The sequence below is a fragment of the Chamaea fasciata genome, unplaced genomic scaffold (assembly GCF_029207755.1).
Source record: "Chamaea fasciata isolate MVZ Bird 193981 ecotype frontalis unplaced genomic scaffold, bChaFas1.0.hap1 SCAF_8, whole genome shotgun sequence".
Lineage (NCBI taxonomy): Eukaryota > Metazoa > Chordata > Aves > Passeriformes > Sylviidae > Chamaea > Chamaea fasciata.
The window spans coordinates 22,112,943-22,132,780 of NW_027094093.1; the positions used below are offsets into that span (position 1 = coordinate 22,112,943).

Here is a 19,838-nt window from a genome sequence, read left to right on the forward strand (position 1 = left end):
TTATGATTATGCTGCAAGATGAAAAGTCAAGCCCATCCTGTTTTTGAACAGTGATGAAGCTATTGAGACATGTAAACTCCTCTATTTGCTGACTGGAGCAATCTATTCTGGGCATTCAAAATGTCTTCTAGAGACTTTCGGAAATATCTGTTTCTGCCCACTAGGCATAAAGGAAAACAAAAGAATAACAGATTAATTTGACCTAGAAGTAACACCAGTGTTTCCCCTGTATTTCTTATTAACACATTCTTGTTTGTATAGTATGATGAGTTACCTGTTTTTTTTCGTAACAAAGTTGGCTCAGGACAATGCTCACTCCAGCTGGGATCTCCCTTGCAGCTGGTGGTAGCTCTTATGTGAAACCAGTAAGACTTCATTATTTACAGCAATATGAAAAGTAAAATAACTAAAATCTCACATAACATGACTAAAGATTTTTTTTTCCTCCAATTTTATATTCTATTATAAGCATGCAAAGAACAATTGAGTAGATGAGTAAGGGTTTTGCTGTACAGAAGCATATACCAGCTGTAATATCATTCATACATTGTCTTTCTGTTAATTGGCCACTGTAGGAGCTTTAGTCAGAAAAGCAGCTGAAGCAAGATGTGGACTGGGGGCAGTATGTTGCTATTAACCCACTTTTGACTGATTATTCTGTTTATACTTTGGAGGATGGATATGTGAGCAGAACAAAGGTGTGCCTAAAGCAATCTGTCCCTAGGTTTAGATAGTGTTATCAAGATAATTTATCATCTCATGCTGTTGCAGCTCATCAGCTAGGCCAGGTTTAGCGAAGTAGAGAGCATGCAAGTAAAACACCGTGGGGTTTTTCCTTAACTGTGTAAGAGTCTTGCCCTGGTTATGAGTGATGTGGTTCATCAAGGAATTCATCTCTTACATCAAAAACATGTACATTTCTGTAATATTTCTATTACACTTGCAATCAAGACAAACTGACAATTTTATGGATTCATCAATTTCTTCCTGGGCCAAAGATGTAGATTGGACAAGTTTTTCATGTTATACACATCAGATCCTGTACTCTCACACTGTGGCAGAAACCCAGGTATTTTCAGGGCCATGCCAGTATATCTCTTCCCACCTATAGTTGTCCACACCAGGGGCTGCAGTTTGGAGCCTCACTCTCCCAGGGAGTGGCAGGTCAGACAGGTGTGCACAGCTGCATCCAAAAGAAACTTGAGCCCACATCCGCTGCATGATCCATGAGGTAGAAATCTGCCTACAGCTGGCTCCGGTGAGTGAGTCCGTGGTATTTTGAAGAATCTACAGAAAAAGGATAGATGATATAAAGGAAAATAACTCCGCATTGAAATCACTCAGAAACCTAACAGAGTTTATCAGTAATTAGCCAAATATTTTTAGTTCATTCCTCTTTCTGAAAAACCTACACACAGAAATAGACATAAAAAACACTCAGTGCATTGTGCTCCGGACAACAGAGTAGTCCAACAGAGGTAGCATGGATGAAATTTTCACCTTTAACAAGGATTTTAGCATCATCAAAGAAATCAAAGTGTTCTGAGAAATGCTGGGTTTCTCCCCAGCTTTCCTCAAATCATCAGCAGTGTCTGATGTGGATGTGTTAAATTTCTTTAATAGTGGTCTCACAAGAGTAATTCTGCATCAAATACCTAGAAAACACAATGTCTGAAATCTACTATCTCTTCCAGCTTTGCAGAGAGGATATAAAAACACTAATAAATAATCATGTCAATACTCTCATTGCAATGAAAGTTTTATATGCCTTGAATAGGGGCCTCTGAATTCATAAACATTTGGGGCAGAACAACTATATTGGAAAACCTTTGTTTTGTCGCTGATTCCTGTTACATTGCACATCTTTCACTGTTATATCTAATGAACTGTGTTTTATGAAATAAAAACTATAAGTTTTGCTCTGAAGATATGAAGAGATGAAAAAAGGATCACTTTTGTTGGCAGTTTCTTTCCATAATTAAGCACATTTATTGTTAAAAATGTGTGCTTTATTTCCAGTATAAATTTATCTTGCTTCAATTTCTTTCTATTGTTTCTTCCTATGCTTTCCTTCTCATATTCTAGAGGCATTGAATAACAAGTGATTTTTTTCCTCTCTAAAGACTATATGCAATATAATCAGGTTATCTCTTAATCTTCCCATGTTCAAGATCTTCACTGTAAATCAGCCCTTAAATTAACTTTTGCACTTCTTAGCTCAATTTTCAACTTCCTTTTTAGAAAATAGAAAAACTGGAACTATTTTTAGTAACCTAATGTGAAAGGCACAAATGTTTAACAGAGACAAAAATCACCAGTGTATTCTTTTTTACTGGTCTCTGTTTCTCCCTTGCTATGATCACTACTCTTTACCACAAGTGTTTTCTTAGTTCCTCTCCAACCCCCATTTTGCAGGTAACCCTGAAACCCTTAGTGTAGAGCATATTTTCACTGGTTTGTGGCTGCAGCTGCTTTGCATTGATGAAGTTTAGGTACAGTTTGGCAAAAATGAGAAATTAAATAGGGATGACAATCTTAACAAACACCTATTGCAAATGCGTCAATATTGATTGAATGAATTGTAGTGATATCAAAACAGAGGCATATGTGTTTAAAGGGCTTATTCAAAAGAACTCATGCATCTTGGAAGTTTTGCATTCCCCTTAAAAAAATATAAAAACTAAGTAACTTTCTACTAAAATATATTCCAAGTATGGTCAGTTCCTTCATGTAATTCTTAACAAAATGATATTATAGGCCAAGACAAGCCCTGTACTGGACTGAACAATAGAAATGGCACCTTTGCCATCATAACAATATGATTAAAATCACCAAATAATGCTTTTAGAAGAAGGAACAAAGGAACCTGCTCAAGTCATATTTTTTGATGAAACTGAAGAAAAATTGTGATTAAGCTTTCACTTAGTCCAGTTAAATGCCTATGTATTTTCATTGATCTTAATAATTCCACCTTTAATACTTAATAGTACTGCTTTTTCTTTATATATGTGCAATGATAATCTGACTGTATCATTTTATGTGAAACCAAGCATTCTATGCCACTATGATAAAGAAATACATCATTCAATTTAATGGCTTACTCATGTTTAAAATAATAATCTCTGTTTAATTTTCTTTCTGCAGGGAAAAATGATATTTTTGGAGAGATGGTACATCTTTATGCAAAACCAGGAAAGTCAAATGCAGATGTGAGAGCTTTAACTTACTGTGACTTACATAAAATTCAGAGAGAAGATCTACTAGAAGTTTTGGATATGTACCCTGAATTTTCTGATCTCTTCCTCACCAATCTGGAACTAACTTTTAATCTGAGAGATGAAACTGCAAAGGTACAAATAATAAGTGATTTTTCTTTCTTAATATTGGGCAAAATCTGTCCCACAGTAAAAACCTTGAAAATAACATTTGAAAAATGAAGGTTAACAAAATGAAAAGCTAAAATCCTATATTAAAAAAATATACTCACCTGATTGCTTTTACTGAAGTCAGTTAAACTCAGCAGAAGTCAATTAAATTATTCAGATGATGCTAATCTTACAGGATTTGGTTCTATATTTAAATAGTATTAAGGCTTCACCTGGGGGGGGGGTTGTTAAAGCTGTGGAAAATATGGGGTTTTTAGATGACTACAGCCTAGGTCATCACAAGGGGAACTTTTGACACTAAATGTAATTGTGCATCCATAAAATAAGGATAAATCAGATTATCCAGATTCATTCTGTGTCTAGCAATAGAAAATATTTAATTGCCTTTCAAATATGAATTTTTAATTCCCTTATCTTGGCATGCACTCTACCTCCTAGGGGGCTAAAAACTTACAAGGGACTTTTCAACTTCCACTCAACCTTCAGATTTGCAGGCATTTCTTGGTCTCTTTTTCCCACAGTGACTGTCCTAAGTGTCCCCTTTTGAACAAATTACATCTTCAGGAAAATCAAGATATTACTAGTGTTTCTTATTTCAGACTGACAGGGTTAATCTGACTTGGGCAAGAAAGTGGACATTTGGCCAGAGGGGGAGTGGGGAAATTCTCTTGCCCAGCTTGTGCTGCTGATGCTAAAGGCTTCCCCAGGGGATTGCAGGCACCCCAGTCCTGGCCACCAGGCAAGGACCACCGCCCACAGAGTGACTGGTTTACACTTCATTATTTCTGAGATAATGCTGTTTTGTGGCTTCCTTAAAGAAGGACAGAGGTTCAGTGAAAAGGAGCTGACATACATAATTCAGCCTCAAAGGCCTTCTAAGAAAAAAAGGAGAAAAAGAACACTAAGTTTTGGGCTGTAAATCATAGGGACATTTTTGCTAATTATGTGTGGATCTTTGTTTTTTTAAAAAAAAATTAAAAAAACACAACTTCTAACAGGAAATGTCACTTTTTCTCTTATGACCTTTTTTAAATAAAATACCATTCTGGAAATAAAATACCTATTATATTCTTTTTTTCAGTTGTGCCTTTGTATGTATTGAAAAGATCATAATTATTAATTACATGTAAAATAAAACACGATTAATGTATAGTCTAGTGATAAATTTAAGTTAAAACTGAATGTCCATATATTTGAAAAATTTCTTGAGTATAATTCCACATTAATGATTTAAGTCTGAGCAATTATTTCTTGCAATTATATTGTCATCAATGTTTTATCATTATTTTTTCTTTAGATCAGAGACAAGGAAGGAAGGAGAGGCTCAGCCATGCTTCTGAGCTTGCAAAATCACAGTTTGTCTCTAGAAATTCCATTTAATTTCCACTGTGTATTGCAATCTAGAAAATCATCCCTCAAAAGAAGCATTGAGCACATTCTCATTTTCAAAACATCACTCAGATCTAAATTTGTTACCAGAATAATAGGTGCTTCTGCCTCAACTTCTGCTCCTGCCCTCTTATTTGTATAAAATTACCTTTTTCATCCTGCAGTTTTTCTACCAGTGGTCCACCACTGAAGCACATTACTTGCCAGGTTTACAATGAAGGGAATAGAGAATGATGTAAACACTTCCCAGCTCCCCTCTGCCCTTCTCCCACAGACAAATCTGCTTACTTGAGTGGTATGGGAAACCTCACTAGCACGCGGAAGGGAAGTAGGCTGAAGCCAATGCCATGGGTTTATACACAAAGAGCAAAACTGGTGTTATATTTGCTAATTTTTAGATTTCTTAAAGTAGAAAAATAAGAGTTTAATGCATCTTTTACCTACTGGAAAACAAGCACTGCAATCTTCTTAAGATAGATAGAAAAAACCAGCACTGTGTTCTGGTACAGAAATAAGTATCTGAATGATCTAAATTTGATAAAGAGGAAGGGAGGGTCTAGAAAGATTAAAAAAATGAGAGGTAAAGTGCCTAATGCTTGTCAGGCTTATATTTATTGTAAAATATACCCTTTATAATCATTGCAAACTGTAACCTTTATAATCATTATCATCAGTTAAATATAAATATAATTGCAATCAATTACCACTTTACTTCTTGAAATAGTATACATTCTCTGTTAGAGGTTATTTAATTTTTTTCATTAATTTCTCTAAGGTTACATAAACCAGATCTGTGCAAGTTCAGAGAAGCTGATAACACATGAACACATGTATTTCCATGTAAACTTATTATCAGGATAATTTTATTTCACCATTAGGTGATGACAGTGTTGGTTTTGCTCAATTTGCATAAACTTTTTTAATGTTAGCCTTGGGCAATTCCATTCATTAGCTGGTGATGGAGAGGCTGATGCAAACTGACTTTAATATTGCCTTTTTTAAAGCTTGAACATGATTAACAGTCAATCACCTATTGCAAATCTGCCCTCTTTAGATGGGACTAATCTGTCATTTTGTTTCATATTTCATTAATCAAGTCTGACCTTGTAATAAGATCACAAACTACCAATGATACGGATGGAGATAACTGCAAACTACGAAGACGGAAATTGTCCTTCCAAAGTGAAATAGAGAAAGGTAATTAACTTCATTTCTTACATTAGACAGCACTGCCTCATTATTCATTGGTATTTCACTTGGTAATGCTGGGTACATTAGGGTCCCATGTTGGTGGTTATTCGAGCAGCCCTTGAGAATCCAGCTGGGCAGCAAAACTACTCTGTGCATTAACCTCTATATGGTTGTGTATTACTAGAAGATATATGTCTCATCCTTCCATGACTTCACATCTATCTGTGAAGAGCTATTCCAACATCAAGCTACCTTACTGCCTTTGAGACATGCATACATATATATACATATATATACATATACATATACATGTATATGTATATGTATATGTATATGTATATGTATATGTATATGTATATGTATATGTATATGTATATGTATATGTATGTATATAATCTCTTAATATCTATTTTCTGAGACACCATGTTTTAAACTCTGTGGACAACCTAGTCTGTGAGTTCTTTTATCTTCTCAGCAAAGTGCTTTGTTTAACTTGATGCTAGGTATTGTTTCTCCCTGGAATAAAATATTTTAAAAAAATAAAATTTAAAATATTTCAGGACACTGTAAATTCACCATAGTCTGATTTTGATCCATATGGTAATGTGTAAAAGTTGTTCTGGTGAAAGTTTAGGTAAACTTTTGTTTACTTTATATGCCTACATTCACATTACTGGCTTTTGAGAGTAAAAGAGTAAACCTAATGAAGGACAATTCAGTGAAACATTAAACTTTTCACCAGTATTCAGTACTGCTAAATACCAGAAACTGTAGACAGTAGCTCTGGTCAGACAGCAACAGTCATGAAGACAGCTAAGCTGAGCTGTCCTCATGAGATTTTCATGTTTATGTAGGAAAGACACAATTCCTTGAATACTATTACACTTTTATGGTTGAATGGTTTGTCTGACAAATTACTGTTTCTGTCATGCCTCTTTTTCACACTCCACAGTTAAACCTCAGTCCTAAATGCAGCATAATACCAATTTATAGAGTAGCAGAGTAGCTGATAATAAATGGGAACAGTTTAAATATCCATAGCAGATATAATGCTCGATGAAGAGACTCTAATCCAGAGTCTGGCTATTAAGAACAATGACATTCCTGTTCGATCAAAGAAGCATCTTTAGGGCAGGAAGCCAAGACTGACAACAAATCTGTCAGGAAAATGTCCCCATGAAATATTCAATCTGCTCTTCACAAAGAATCTGTTGACAGAGGTACTTTGCCTGACTAACCTTCACATTTCTTATGAGAAAACATATGCTGCTACCTAGACAAGATGGAAGTGATCTTTTATGTTGTGCCTGCTGTAGAATTACAAATAGGCTACTCAGGTGTCAGTGAGGTTCCAAGACCCCTAGGCTTTTATGGTTCTTGCCCAGTCAATTACACTGAACATCCTCTTCGAAACATTTATTTGCATTACTTTTGAAAGAGAATTGTTTCCTAAAGTTTTCTCTCTGAAAAAAATACTTGCACCATTGGACAAGCTCCTTAGTCCTGGCAATGATTGTATAGCACCTGGTAATACCTGGGTTAGGCAGAAGGGAGGTACATTGGAAGTCCATCTGAGGAGAAGATAAAGCAAGTAGGATTCCTTTGCCAAGTACTGAGTATACTTTTGGCCCAATGGCTTGCTGCCCCTCTCTGGTTTCTTTTCAGATTCCCTACATGTTCCCATGGCCACAGCAGACACCTCATAGTCATAGATCTTCAGTGTCACTTTTCTGTGGCCCTTCCCACATCCTCTATGAGATTGTGGAGTACTAGAGATACTGCTGGCTTGTAGAGTAATGTTCTATTAATTTCAACCCATTATATGTAGGAGGAAATGGCATCTTATTTTGATCAAGCGCAGTCAGTCTTATAATGTTAAATAAATGGGCATGATCCTGCAGAGTTCATCAGAACTGGAGGAGACAAGACAGAGTTTCTAAACAAACAGGTGGAAAATGCATTTCTGGCCACAGAATGACAAAAGATAAAAAATACCTGTTGTATGAAAATCATATTTTGATTTCAGAACTACAGTTTGAACAGGATAGAGATTCCCAGAATTCTCACCGTTATATTTTGATATTTTATTTTGTAATAATTAGAGGCATGCTTAGTAAATGCTCATATTGCTGGCATTCTTTATCTTCAGCTGTTGACCTAGTAGCATATTATGCAGCTTGAAATTTTATTTTTTCCATCTTTAGTGTGATCATCATGGTTTTTTCTGTTTTGGAGTGCTAAAAATGGGATTGTGTTATCTCAGCCTTTAGTTCATGCTAGCCTGATTTGGACCTTGTTGCCATGGTAACTTCCTGAACGAGTTTTATCAGGGGTTAAACAAAATCAACACAGCTCTCTTTTATGCATCTTCACTTAGTACCCCTGATTCTCCAATTCCACACAAGACCTTCTCACTCCACATATACATAATTCTACCCTTTCTATCCTGTGTCAACACAAAACTGATCTTAACTAGTAAGGCTAATAAAGGCTCTGTCATAGTGTGATTTTAGAGGCTACAAAACTATTTGAGGGACCAGCTTGTTCTCTGGCCTCTAGAATTGGTTGCAGTATCAGAAGACATCCCCTGCAAAAACTAATGCACATTCTACCTAGCAGCTTATACTTGCTCCCACCCTAAAGAAATTCACTGCATGTCTTTCTGAATAATGGATGGTACTTCTTGCACAGGTGCAGGTGCAGGCTTAGCCAGTTGCCATAGCTGCTTGACAGCCGAGGAACTCTCTGAGACTGCTTAAAATTAGCAGCATTCCTGCCTGGCAGTTCCAAACAAAACTCTCAGCTGGGTTAGCTAGTTAGTCTCCCGCTGAAAATTTTGCAACAATGAGCTGCTCCATCCAAACCGAGATGTCATTTTTAGCAGTGCAGAATGCTATTCTTACTTGCCTATTTCTCTTTTACTTCTGGCAGTTCTGTGTGAGTTAGCTAATTTCAAGGGAAATACATTTAGGCAAGAACTTTCTTTTGCTTTCCTAGTTCTGAGTTGCAGTTCTGTTATCCCATGCTGAATAGGGCATTTCTAGAGTTGTTTACATCAATATAAAATCCAATGTATGAATGAAAAATGCATGGTGTAAGGAGACTAACTGAAAGTCTGAAAACTTGGGGCTTTGGAAAGACTGTTCTGGAGTTCAATTATTATCACTTTAGGCAGCAACTTTTTAAGCATTTTGTTAATGTCAGCTCCTTAACCTTCTTTGGACTTTTCTAGTGACAGCTGGCCCAGGAAACTTACAACAAGAAAATTTTAGTTCCATGGATGTGATTTTAAGTGGTCACTAAACAAAGTTCTCACAGACTGTTGGTACCCCGGGGCCTGCACTTGCCCACATCAACACAGACTGTAACAATCAAGGGGAATATAAAATACATTTTTCAGTGCTTTATTCTTAAAATATTGTTAACTAGTAAACTCATATATAGCTAATTTTAATTTGAAGAGTTATGTTTCCTGATCAGACTTTTCAAAAAGTGTCTGCTGATCAATTCTCAAAGTAAGCACAAAAGCCAGAGTTCTAATAAACTTCTAACTGAATCTTGATTAATGTAACTACCTAATTGCTTGTAGCTGTCTTTCAGGCTACGAAGCCAAGCCATATTAACACAGCTTTATTACACAAAGTATCTAGAGGCCAAGGCTCTTGATTTAGAAGACAAGGAAACGTTTCAGGAACTGATTCTCCTGCCTGAAAATATGAAGTGGAGCAGTACTAAGAAAATGGAGAAAACCCCCCATGCCTGTTCTTTCCCATTCTTGTCCCCTCCCCCAGCATCCTTATCTAAATGCTAACTTCATTAATAGATGCTCAGCCAAGCACTGTGCCATGTCCCCAGAAGGAAAGTCGGGTAAGAATGCAAAGAAAAATTGAACTGTGTTAATCTGTTAGTATTTTGCTGATGAAGTTGGCTTGGGCTTAATTAGAAAAGAGTTTCTAATATTCCACCAGAGTCTTAGGTCATTAAACGGGCAGGAAACAACTAATGTGTTGGCAGGCAGCATATGTCTGGAAACAAGACCACACGTCCCCAAAATCTTACCTTAATCATGAAACCCCTAGCAAAAAAGTACCTGGTCATCAGAGAGCGCACCAGGGCAGCGTTCCATCTGCTCCTATTAGTGTTACTGCTGTTACCACAGTGCCTAGGAGCCACCTCAGGGAGCTTCCACAGAAGAGTCTCGTTTCCAGGAGTTACTCCCCAAGAGGCTGTCTCTAAAGGCTGAATCTGGTCGAAATGTTGTAGACAGTCACATATATCCATAGCTATCCTTTGAAAAATAAAATAGCAAAAATAGTACTATGGGGAAAGCTGAATTCCTTACAAAAGAGAAGAGAATTCTAAATTTGATAAGAGAACCATTTTGATCTATATCCTGAATCCATGCTGAGGTGCATTGCTATAATTCTTTGTTTCTGATTGGTTTTAAGTATCGCATTATTTCCTGAAATATAAACAAATAATTATCCTTCAATCATTATCTGATTAGCATTAAAGTTGACACAAAACCAGACAAAACAAAGAAAATGGAGATAGAAGGCTGTCAGTCCATCCCTAACATCTTGTACTGAAAATGGCACAAAAGAATAAATGAAGGACTTCACATGCCCTTCAACTTTGAAATTCTTGGCTTTTTTAAATGTGTCTCAAATTCAATTATTCAAAAACTAGCTCTTTTCTAAGCCCTTTGAAAAAATAGGGACTTGGATACTTAGGGAAAAGTCCATAAGAACTTCAGTCTATCATGATAGGGGGAGGTTTCAGTATCTCCTGCTGTTCCCTATTTCCAAAATCACCTAAACTTTCATAGCTCAAAGACAAAGCACAGCAAAGGACACAATAACTTTCAAACAAGCAGTGGTGATACAGAACAGTAATTCAAACTCTCTGCAGTACAGTTCATTTCCTCCACTATCACTATTGAATCTACTGGAGCTTTTCAGCAAAATTTTCAGAAATTCTATAGCAATGGTATCTCACCAGTTTATATCTATATTTATATCTAGCTATATCTATCTACTCATAGTAGACTTATGACCTCCAAAATTATGAATGAAGTTGGAATTAAACAAATCTTCCATCATTAAAAACAATCACAGAGAAAAACTTTGGACCTTTTTACTAGTGATAGAGAAAATATTTTAGCTTTCCCAAAAGACTTCCAGCAACCTACTTTTCTTAGGATTAGGGATCTTTCTGCATAGTTACTACACAGACAATAGTTTTCCTTGGTGTTAGTCAAATACCACACACATATCTGACAGTACATTTTTATGCAGGGGGTCCTACAGATAGGTGGGATATTTGAAGAGAAACATAATGAGTATAAGTGAGGAAGAAGGAGGAAAACAAGCATGTGCTGAAGAATGCAAGAACTTCCACAGCTCAGGTTTCAGGAGCCAGTTAAGTCTTTGGCATTGTTTCAAATTTTGAGGTCTGACAGGTCGACAGACATGTAACTGAAGATGTGAAACAGGACTTATAGATACACGAATTCAAGTGCCTGGTGGAACTTCAGACAAATTCTTTCTACTGGTTTAAGAAATGTCTCAGGAAATACATGTGCAGCTTTAAGACCTCTTGCCTCTTCCATGTTCTGAAAATAGGCAAGCTTTGATAAAACCGCGTGTGTTTCAAAAGATTATTTTTAAGGAAAAAAAAAATCTCTGATAGAAACTATCTTTTCTCAGTTGTTCTTTGTTTCACTTTAGTTCTGATGGATATTATGCTGTACAAGGGCATAACTATTATATGATGTTCACGGAAGGAAAAATTGTAGTCATGTAGTCAATGGTAATCTTAGCACAAAAATCTGATGCTCTTAATAAATTAAATTTTTAATAAATAAGTGGTGGCTTCAGGGTTTGTTACTTTGCTTTCTTAAACTTCTAGACTGTATAATCCTGTGGTTCTCAAATTTGAAGAAATATCTGTATCACTGAGTAGGCACTGTGTGCTTTACCTTTACCTCTGATTATAACTAAAAAGCTGCACACATACCTTTCCACTTTTAAAAGTGAATTGCAGTGCAACTATCCATCAGAATACTATGTGATTATTTAGATTACCAGAAAAAAAATCAAGTGTGTGTGAAAGACAGCCTTTATGGTAATTGTCTTATTGTACTCAGTATATTGCTGTATTTTGTGTGATATACTAATGGTTTTCCTCTAAGGGGGAGACCATTACTAGCATAGTACACTGCAGATTTTAACAATTCAGTTTGTTTTCAGAGCTTTAGGACCAATGACTCCTCCTGACCATACTAATTTCTACTTTTCCAGATGAGGTAATTTGGAAAAAATTTAGATTGGAGTTTCTCAGGTAATCCAATAGACCCTATGCAAAGCTTTCAAACTATTTCTCTTTTTTCTTGTGCACTACATTTGTGCTTTTTCCATACAGTTTTCATTAAGACCTGCCCAAAAAGTAGGTAATTAGACATTTTATAAACTTGAACCATGCTATAATCACCAATGATGTTTCACCAAGGTGAAAGAAAAACCTCTAGAGATACCAGTTTATGCTTTCTTATCACTTAAAGTTATTAGTTATAAGGACTTTATGGTTTTACTTATTTTTTTTTCTTTTTTTCCCCTCCTATTTTGTCCTCAGGGATGCATTGGTCATATGTAGACGTTGGAGCAAGCTATGCTTTCAGCAGGCACTCAAAAATGTTTATGAAGGCAACAGCTCTCAGTCTACCTGATCACCAGTCATGACCTAAGATGATCAGAACAAATTGAACAAACAAATTTCTGTTCAGCTGAAAAGTGGTAGAATGCTTTGTTCAAGTGTTTAGTCTTCTAGAACAGATGACCCCTCCTGGAGCATGTTCCTTGTCAGAACATGAGTTATGACTGGCTTTGACAAACATCCAAATGTCACGACATGTCAGAACTCTAAGACCAAGATAATTCTGAGACAGGAGCTCAAGCACTAAAATTCAAGGTTCATAAATGTCTTACTTTTGTTTAAGTGGATTCAGGGTAAGTTATAGTACTTTCTGAAACATCAGAAATATCAGGGTTAAATATGTCCACAGACAAGAGCAAAATCAGTTTTCAGACAAATTTTCTGGTAGAAAAGGTGGAGTAGCTCTCATTTCAAATGCTGCATACAAAATCAAGTGCTGAATATTACCTATCGCTTGTCATGCATTTGTAAAGATTATGGGGATCTTTTCCTTCTCCCAGTGGAAAATAAATCCATGAGTTCCTCATACTGTTTACCATAGACTGTTTGCAAATTACTCAACAAATTACTTAACTTTGTTCTTTTATTCTTGATAAAGGAACAATATGGAAAAAAAAGTTCACCACCGCAATACCTATCCACTGAACGACCAGACACTGGGCTGCTGTTCATTTTCCTATGTGCAAGCTGTCACCTTGCTCCTTTTGGATACTCTTTCTTTAACTAAACCATCAGAAAGCTCTCAGCTATATCTAGCAATGTGCTTCATACCAGTCACATTCAACTAAGTATGAATCAAACAGCAAGAAAAAAAATGGGGAGCATTTTAATCAGCAGTTTTGATCCTAAACTTGCTGGTTGGAATTCTGAGGAGTAGTTTAGTTTGTGTATATCTTGAGTAGACTTCTCTGTAGGCATATTTTGGTCCTGCTCCACAGTACCAGTACATTTTGAAATTAGATAAATATTATGTATCACTTATAATGTTCTTGCACCACTAAGTGAAAACCAGGGATTTCAGGAATTAGGATTACCATTTTCCCTGACTGGGTGTACGTTGTTCCCCATCTATATGAATGAAAACGTAGGCAGTGTTCAAATTATTATCAGTGTTCAAATTATTCATCAACAGCTTTTGATTTTTTGACATTTTGAAAGTTTGCACTTTTTCAACCCTGTTTGTGGTATTGTATTCAACATACTGTCTGAAATGGTCACTGATATTTCATTCGAAATATTTGTTGCCTATGGTGGGCACATAAGGCATTTTTCTGCTCTCTGACAAGGTAACAGACATTTTAAATTAAAGAACAGATAACACGTAGTCATGATGGCAAGCAAGTACTTTGTTGGTACACAGAAACACAGATGACCATCACAGGAATACTTTTGAATATCACACAAGAAAAGAGCTTGTAACACTTGAACCAAAATACTTGATGGGAATCTGAAGATCTCCAGACCTTCTGAGCCATTAACCCCCGTTATATCCAAGTCACAGTGGGCATTTCTCCTTGCTCTCCACACATGCAAAGCATGAATTTGGTGTAGTGTAAAACAAGATGGTGGGTTTTTTCGAAGGAATGGGAAAATGTCATTTCTGCTGAACAGATTTATAATGGTGTGGATAATGTTAATGATAAGGATTGTCTGTATTATGGTTTGAAATATAAATTGCTGTCTGTGGGAGTGAGGAAGCCATTCACCTCATTTCCTGCACAAAATTGAATTTGTCTCAACATATTATGGGATTTTTTTTTAATTGAATGGCTGAAAAGGGAGTAAAAATTTGCAACCTTCTGAAACACTAGGCTACATAGCTAGCTTGATCAATGATGGCAAATTCCAGTTAATGAAATTACAGCAGTATTAAACAATGCTGCTGCATAAGTAATATATTGCTGACACTTTCACCAACATTGTTTGCAACAGACTGTCATACTAAGAGAAAATACTTCTAGATCATGCAGACTGGCTCTACTTGAATAATGCAAAATTTCAATACTGCAAACCATATTACACAAAAGAAACCTTGTCTGACCTCTGGTAGCCATCCCATGAAGTAGGATTTTAATACCAGTATTTCTGTGAGTCACTGTCATAGTTCTATGACTCAGACTTGTGATAACCCCATTTCTTCCCTTCCTTTGCCCATGCATGTGCGAAAAGCAGGACACAAACCTTCTGAAAATTACTTTGAGAATTTTGGAATTTCCAGACAGCAACCATCAGAGGACATTGCCTGTAAACTTGGCAGGCACCCAAAACACCTAACAGGTTAAAACAGTTCCATAAAGAGTGTAAATTATGTTTGTACATTTTGGTAAATCAGGAAGTTACAAAAATAATCATCTTCAGTAAAACAGTTTCTAGGTTTTTCAGAATCAGAAAGTGAAATTTGTCTTACTGGAAAAGGAAAGAGAAAACACTAGAGCTGGTGTGGGGAGAGAAGAGGAAGGTGGGGTTTAATGATTACATTTGGAAGAACAGAAAGGGATAAATAAAACTTTAAAAACACTTTTCTGTGTGGCAGAAAGTGAATGCATCCATGGATGAGCAGATAGAAAAGCCTTCTCTTCTGGAAAATCCATTCCCAACGGATGACTTAATTTCATTACAAAAGGAAGGAGAAATTGGAGAAATTCACATTCTGAAAAAGTCTTATCTATCTATTATTTGTAACTTACTTTCCACTGAGCTGCAGAGACACTGCTGAGGTGTTGAGCAGAGGTGCAGAACTTGCACCATTATCAGGTCCTGAACAGTCAATAAAATGGAGGCATTTCTATTTTAGTTCATACCCTAGGTGCAAAGCAAGACAAGATTATCCTCCAGAGAGAAGACTCTTTAGCATTGAATAGGAGCCTTTTTAAAGGAAAACAACTTTTGACTCTCTGAGTATAGCAAGATGCCTAGAAGATAAAGCAATGGCAGTAAAGCCAAAGATGTCTATTTTGAAATTGATCAGCTGATGAAAAAATCTTCCCTGATTTCAATAGGCAGGAGCCTACATTCAAAAGATCTCTGCCTTCCTTCTCATGCCAGTGAGTTCATAATAGTTGGACAGCATTTGGAAAAGAATGTGTTCTGTTGTTCTGATATAGATGGAGACTAGATGAAGGGATATCAACTGAATTACCCTGGTTTTACAGCAGAGAAATTATTAGCAGAATCTGGCTCCATGTTTCTAAATATTTTAACATTTTATGAATATAAAAGATAAGACAGTCTGCTATAGTTTAGCTGCTAAACATTTTTTTCACTAGAGTCTCAATGACCCCTTCTTAAAATTAGTCCGCTGGTTGATTTGTATTCCACAGAGTGCTCATTACAGCTGCCGTTAGTGCACAAAATCCCATGAACATATAAAATTACCCTAAAAATTGGTAATTTCAAGCTTTCATTAGAAGGTCTTTTTCACAGGTTGAAGTCAGTCAAACACTAAGTAATTAAGACAATTTACTGTAGCGTGACTACGTTTTCAATATATTCCCACAATAAATGCCATGGGAGATATCTATAATAAAATTTTCTTATGAAGTTTTCTTTTCCTTTAGTACTGGTTTGGAGATGGAATTGCTGGGAATATAATACTTGGGTCTTGAGTGTGAGCATCCCCCAAGAGCTTTGCACTGCCAATCCATTTGAATTTGTTTTGACAATTTTGCAGCAACTGAGCATCACCAGTATTACTTAGAGCCAGTAGTCCTTCTTAACAAAAGCCCAGTAAAGTCACTTCAGTTTGGGGTTGTGTTAATTGCCGTTGGAGACTCAGGAGGGTACAGGTACAGAAGGCCTGCTTTGCTATTGGGTTTATTTTGCTTTGTTATTGGGTTTATTTTCTTTACCATTACAGATTTCTGGACCCTTGAAGGGTGCTCTTTACAGATATCACATTCTTTTTTATGTGCAGACAAAGACAATTAGATGAAGCTACAGTTTCCTTACAGTGACCAGAAAACAGAGAAGAAACCTAGGGAATATACGGAATGTTGGATTAGCCACTGCTGTAGGCTATAAAGACTACAGACATTCCAGAACTATGTTGATTAGTAATTAGCACAAAGCAGATGGGAAATCATGCTGTCTCCCCAGGAAGTTAATGCAAACTAGTTACAGTATTTATGTGATGTTGAGACTACCCTGCTAAAATGTGTTTCAAATAAATAGAAGAACTGAATTATCTTGACATTTTAGTTAAAAATAGGTAAAACCAAATATTGAATTGGAAATTAGCTTCAAGTTTATGCTGAAAGGAGATCAAGACTTCTCTATATTAATAAATAATCATTATAGGGTTTAAATACTTTTTAATTTTTACAATATGTTTTTAAAGATATCTTCTTTAAGTCTAGGTTTGCTTGCCATTTCTTAAGAGGAGTACATATGCTGCTGCTCACTATGGACCTTGAATATGATTAATGAAAGGTTCATTCTCAACTTGACTGGTACACTGCTACCATATATATCACAGAGTGTTGTTTACTTCTGTTATTCAAAAGATTGGATGTTCAGAGAATTGCAGCTCTAAAGGCTAAGGAATATGGGCTACTTGCAAAGTTGTTTTGAGGTGATCCCATAAGTCAGACTAGGAACTCCCTCCTTTTCTTTCTCTCTGCCATATCAGTCCTGTAATAAATATGGAGAAACATGCTCTCTGGTTAGGTGGGCCCAGAAATTTTGGGGACAAGTGGTTGATTTATACATATGCCTCTTATGGGAAAAGAATAATCAAGAAATATGCTCTCATGTGAGAATAACTTAAGGTTTTTTTATACCAAGTCTTGACATACATGACTGTTAGCCTGTCAAGACTATAACAAGTGCCCAATAATGAGAGAAATTGGAAGACAGGATGAAATATTTCACAATTTGTAAACTTTGGAATATAAGGCTTCCTCAAATTTCATCCTCACTGAAAAAAAAAAGGGTATACAGGAGGGTTGTGTTGGATAAAGCCTTTGTTGCTTTGATACAGACAAGTTTTGCAAAATGAGTTATGGTTTATGGAGTAAGAATCCTTACTACATACATTCAAATATCTTCCAGGACTTCAAAAGAAATATAAAACTTCTCTGATAGAAGAATCAAAAAAGGCTTTAAAGTATTTTTTTTTCTAATAGACAGTGATATCTGATAGAGGAATCATGTCCATCCTCAGACTATAATAAAGGAGAATAAACCTTCAAGAATTGATTATTTTTGTATACAATTATTTCTCTTTCGCAGATTACTTCAAAGAGAATGATCAGAGTGATCCTGAACCCTCAGCAGACAGCACCAGATACTATCAATCTATTAAGAAACATTTTGAGGAGAAAAAAAGTGGGTCATCGTCTTTTGTGTCCTCCATTGAAGATGAGCAAAAGCCCTTGTTCTCTGGGATAGCTGATTATCCATCTGTAACAGAGAAAACCACAGAGATGGAATTTGAAGAAATGGATCATGACACAGAAGAAATTCTCCTTGACAAAAGAAGCAGTTCTTGCAAAGGTAATCCAGCTGTTTCTATTTAGTAAAGTTTGAGCAGACATCTTTTTAGTCTCATTAACAAAACTAATTTGCTTAAAGGTTCTCTTGATTCTTTACATAATATTTACTCAAAAAAGCTTAAGAAAAATATCTTACATCAAAAAAAAATTATTTCTCAAGAGGATTAATATAGTTCAATTCAGTGGGAACTGGATTACAGAACTGGCTTGCAGAACCTCCAAAAGGTCATTCTAGGTTTTGCTACAAATCATCGTGTAACTGAACTACCTAAGTAATTTAAACAAACTCTTCAAAATTGTCCACAGGTATTAGATTTTATTGAGTGCCCATTGAGGATGCCTCCATTTGGGGCATTCTGCACTCAAAGCAGTACAGCATCTCCCAAAGGGTATTTTCTGTGCCAGAGTTGGATGACAGTAAATAATTACAGATAATGAGAGCCAGACTAGCTAAACCTAGAGATAGTTGCACATACACCAAAAATATGTTTTCAGATAACTAATTTTGTTCACTGCATTGACACAACACAGCAAAAATTGAGTGGAAAAAATCATAACAGCTTGAAAGAATGCTATCATGTCTTGCTGCACCTATTGATTAAAGGACTGCCATTATACCACACAGAAAAAAAATCATGACTTCCATAACTAAAACACATGAATAAAGATTTGAGGTTTTGTATATGACAAATGCTCAGGAACTATTAAGCAATCTCAGATACTTTTACATAGTTAAATCACATAATTAAAATTACATCTAGTATACTAAAATATTAATTTTCTCAGTGATATGAAAGGAAATTAATGAAAATCCCTGTATTAATATAAATTTAAATATCACTGTAAGTTCATTTGTAATTCTTTCAGTCTGAAGGGAAGAATTACATATTTATTGTTTAATGCTGTTTTCCTCAGCAGTTTCCATTGAGACAATTTAGCCATTTAACCATCATTCAATAAACTTTAGGCTATCATTTTAAATAATCCTAATGACTGATCAGACCAAACAATGATTTTAACATCTCAGAGGTATGAATATGTGAAGTCTCGTCTCTTCAAGTTAAGGCCCTATAAATCTGCACCACATAAACTTGTTGCATACATACTGCAATTGGAAACCTTTCCTTTCCCCTACCAATAGCCAGAAATGTGTCCTTGCAGCTATAGCAACATTTTCCAAGGCAACCTATTGCAGATTTTATCTGAGCTAAATTTAGCATATCTAAAGGTTACATATTTTGATTAAGACCACAATCTTTTTCCCACTTTGTAATTTAGCACTTCTAGTAATGTTATGCAAGGTAATGAGCTTTCTTGCAACATTTATAAAACCCTCAAGGTCAATAAGATTAGCTTTTCCTAATATATGTCTTAAACTAAATTCTTACTCCTGGTATTAGAGATCGATCATAACTTACCATAAGACTAGTTACACACATAATGAACTTGTGAAAAAAACCTCTGCTTTTATGTATCCTCATATATTATGGTACCTTATAAATCTTGGATAAAAATGCACTTGTATAAAGTGACTCCAATTCATTACTGCTGTGACTGATACATATTTAATTATCTTTTATTTTGTTTTAAGTTTTGGTCATTACTTCAACGAATGGAAAGACTGTTAATAATGTATTGCATAATTTGGCAGAAACAGTATAAACGT

General features: G+C 35.7%; 1 protein-coding gene across 2 annotated transcripts in view; it reads left to right on the top strand.

Annotated features, from left to right (window-relative positions):
* KCNH7 (potassium voltage-gated channel subfamily H member 7) overlaps positions 1-19,838 on the top strand; it is a 211,235-nt gene that overhangs the window by 182,353 nt on the left and 9,044 nt on the right. For both annotated transcript variants that reach the window (XM_066190046.1, XM_066190047.1), the window contains 3 exons: positions 3,145-3,350; positions 5,873-5,972; positions 17,910-18,173. In XM_066190046.1, the coding sequence (XP_066046143.1) occupies positions 3,145-3,350; positions 5,873-5,972; positions 17,910-18,173 (570 nt within the window). The remainder of the gene's footprint in view (positions 1-3,144; positions 3,351-5,872; positions 5,973-17,909; positions 18,174-19,838) is intronic.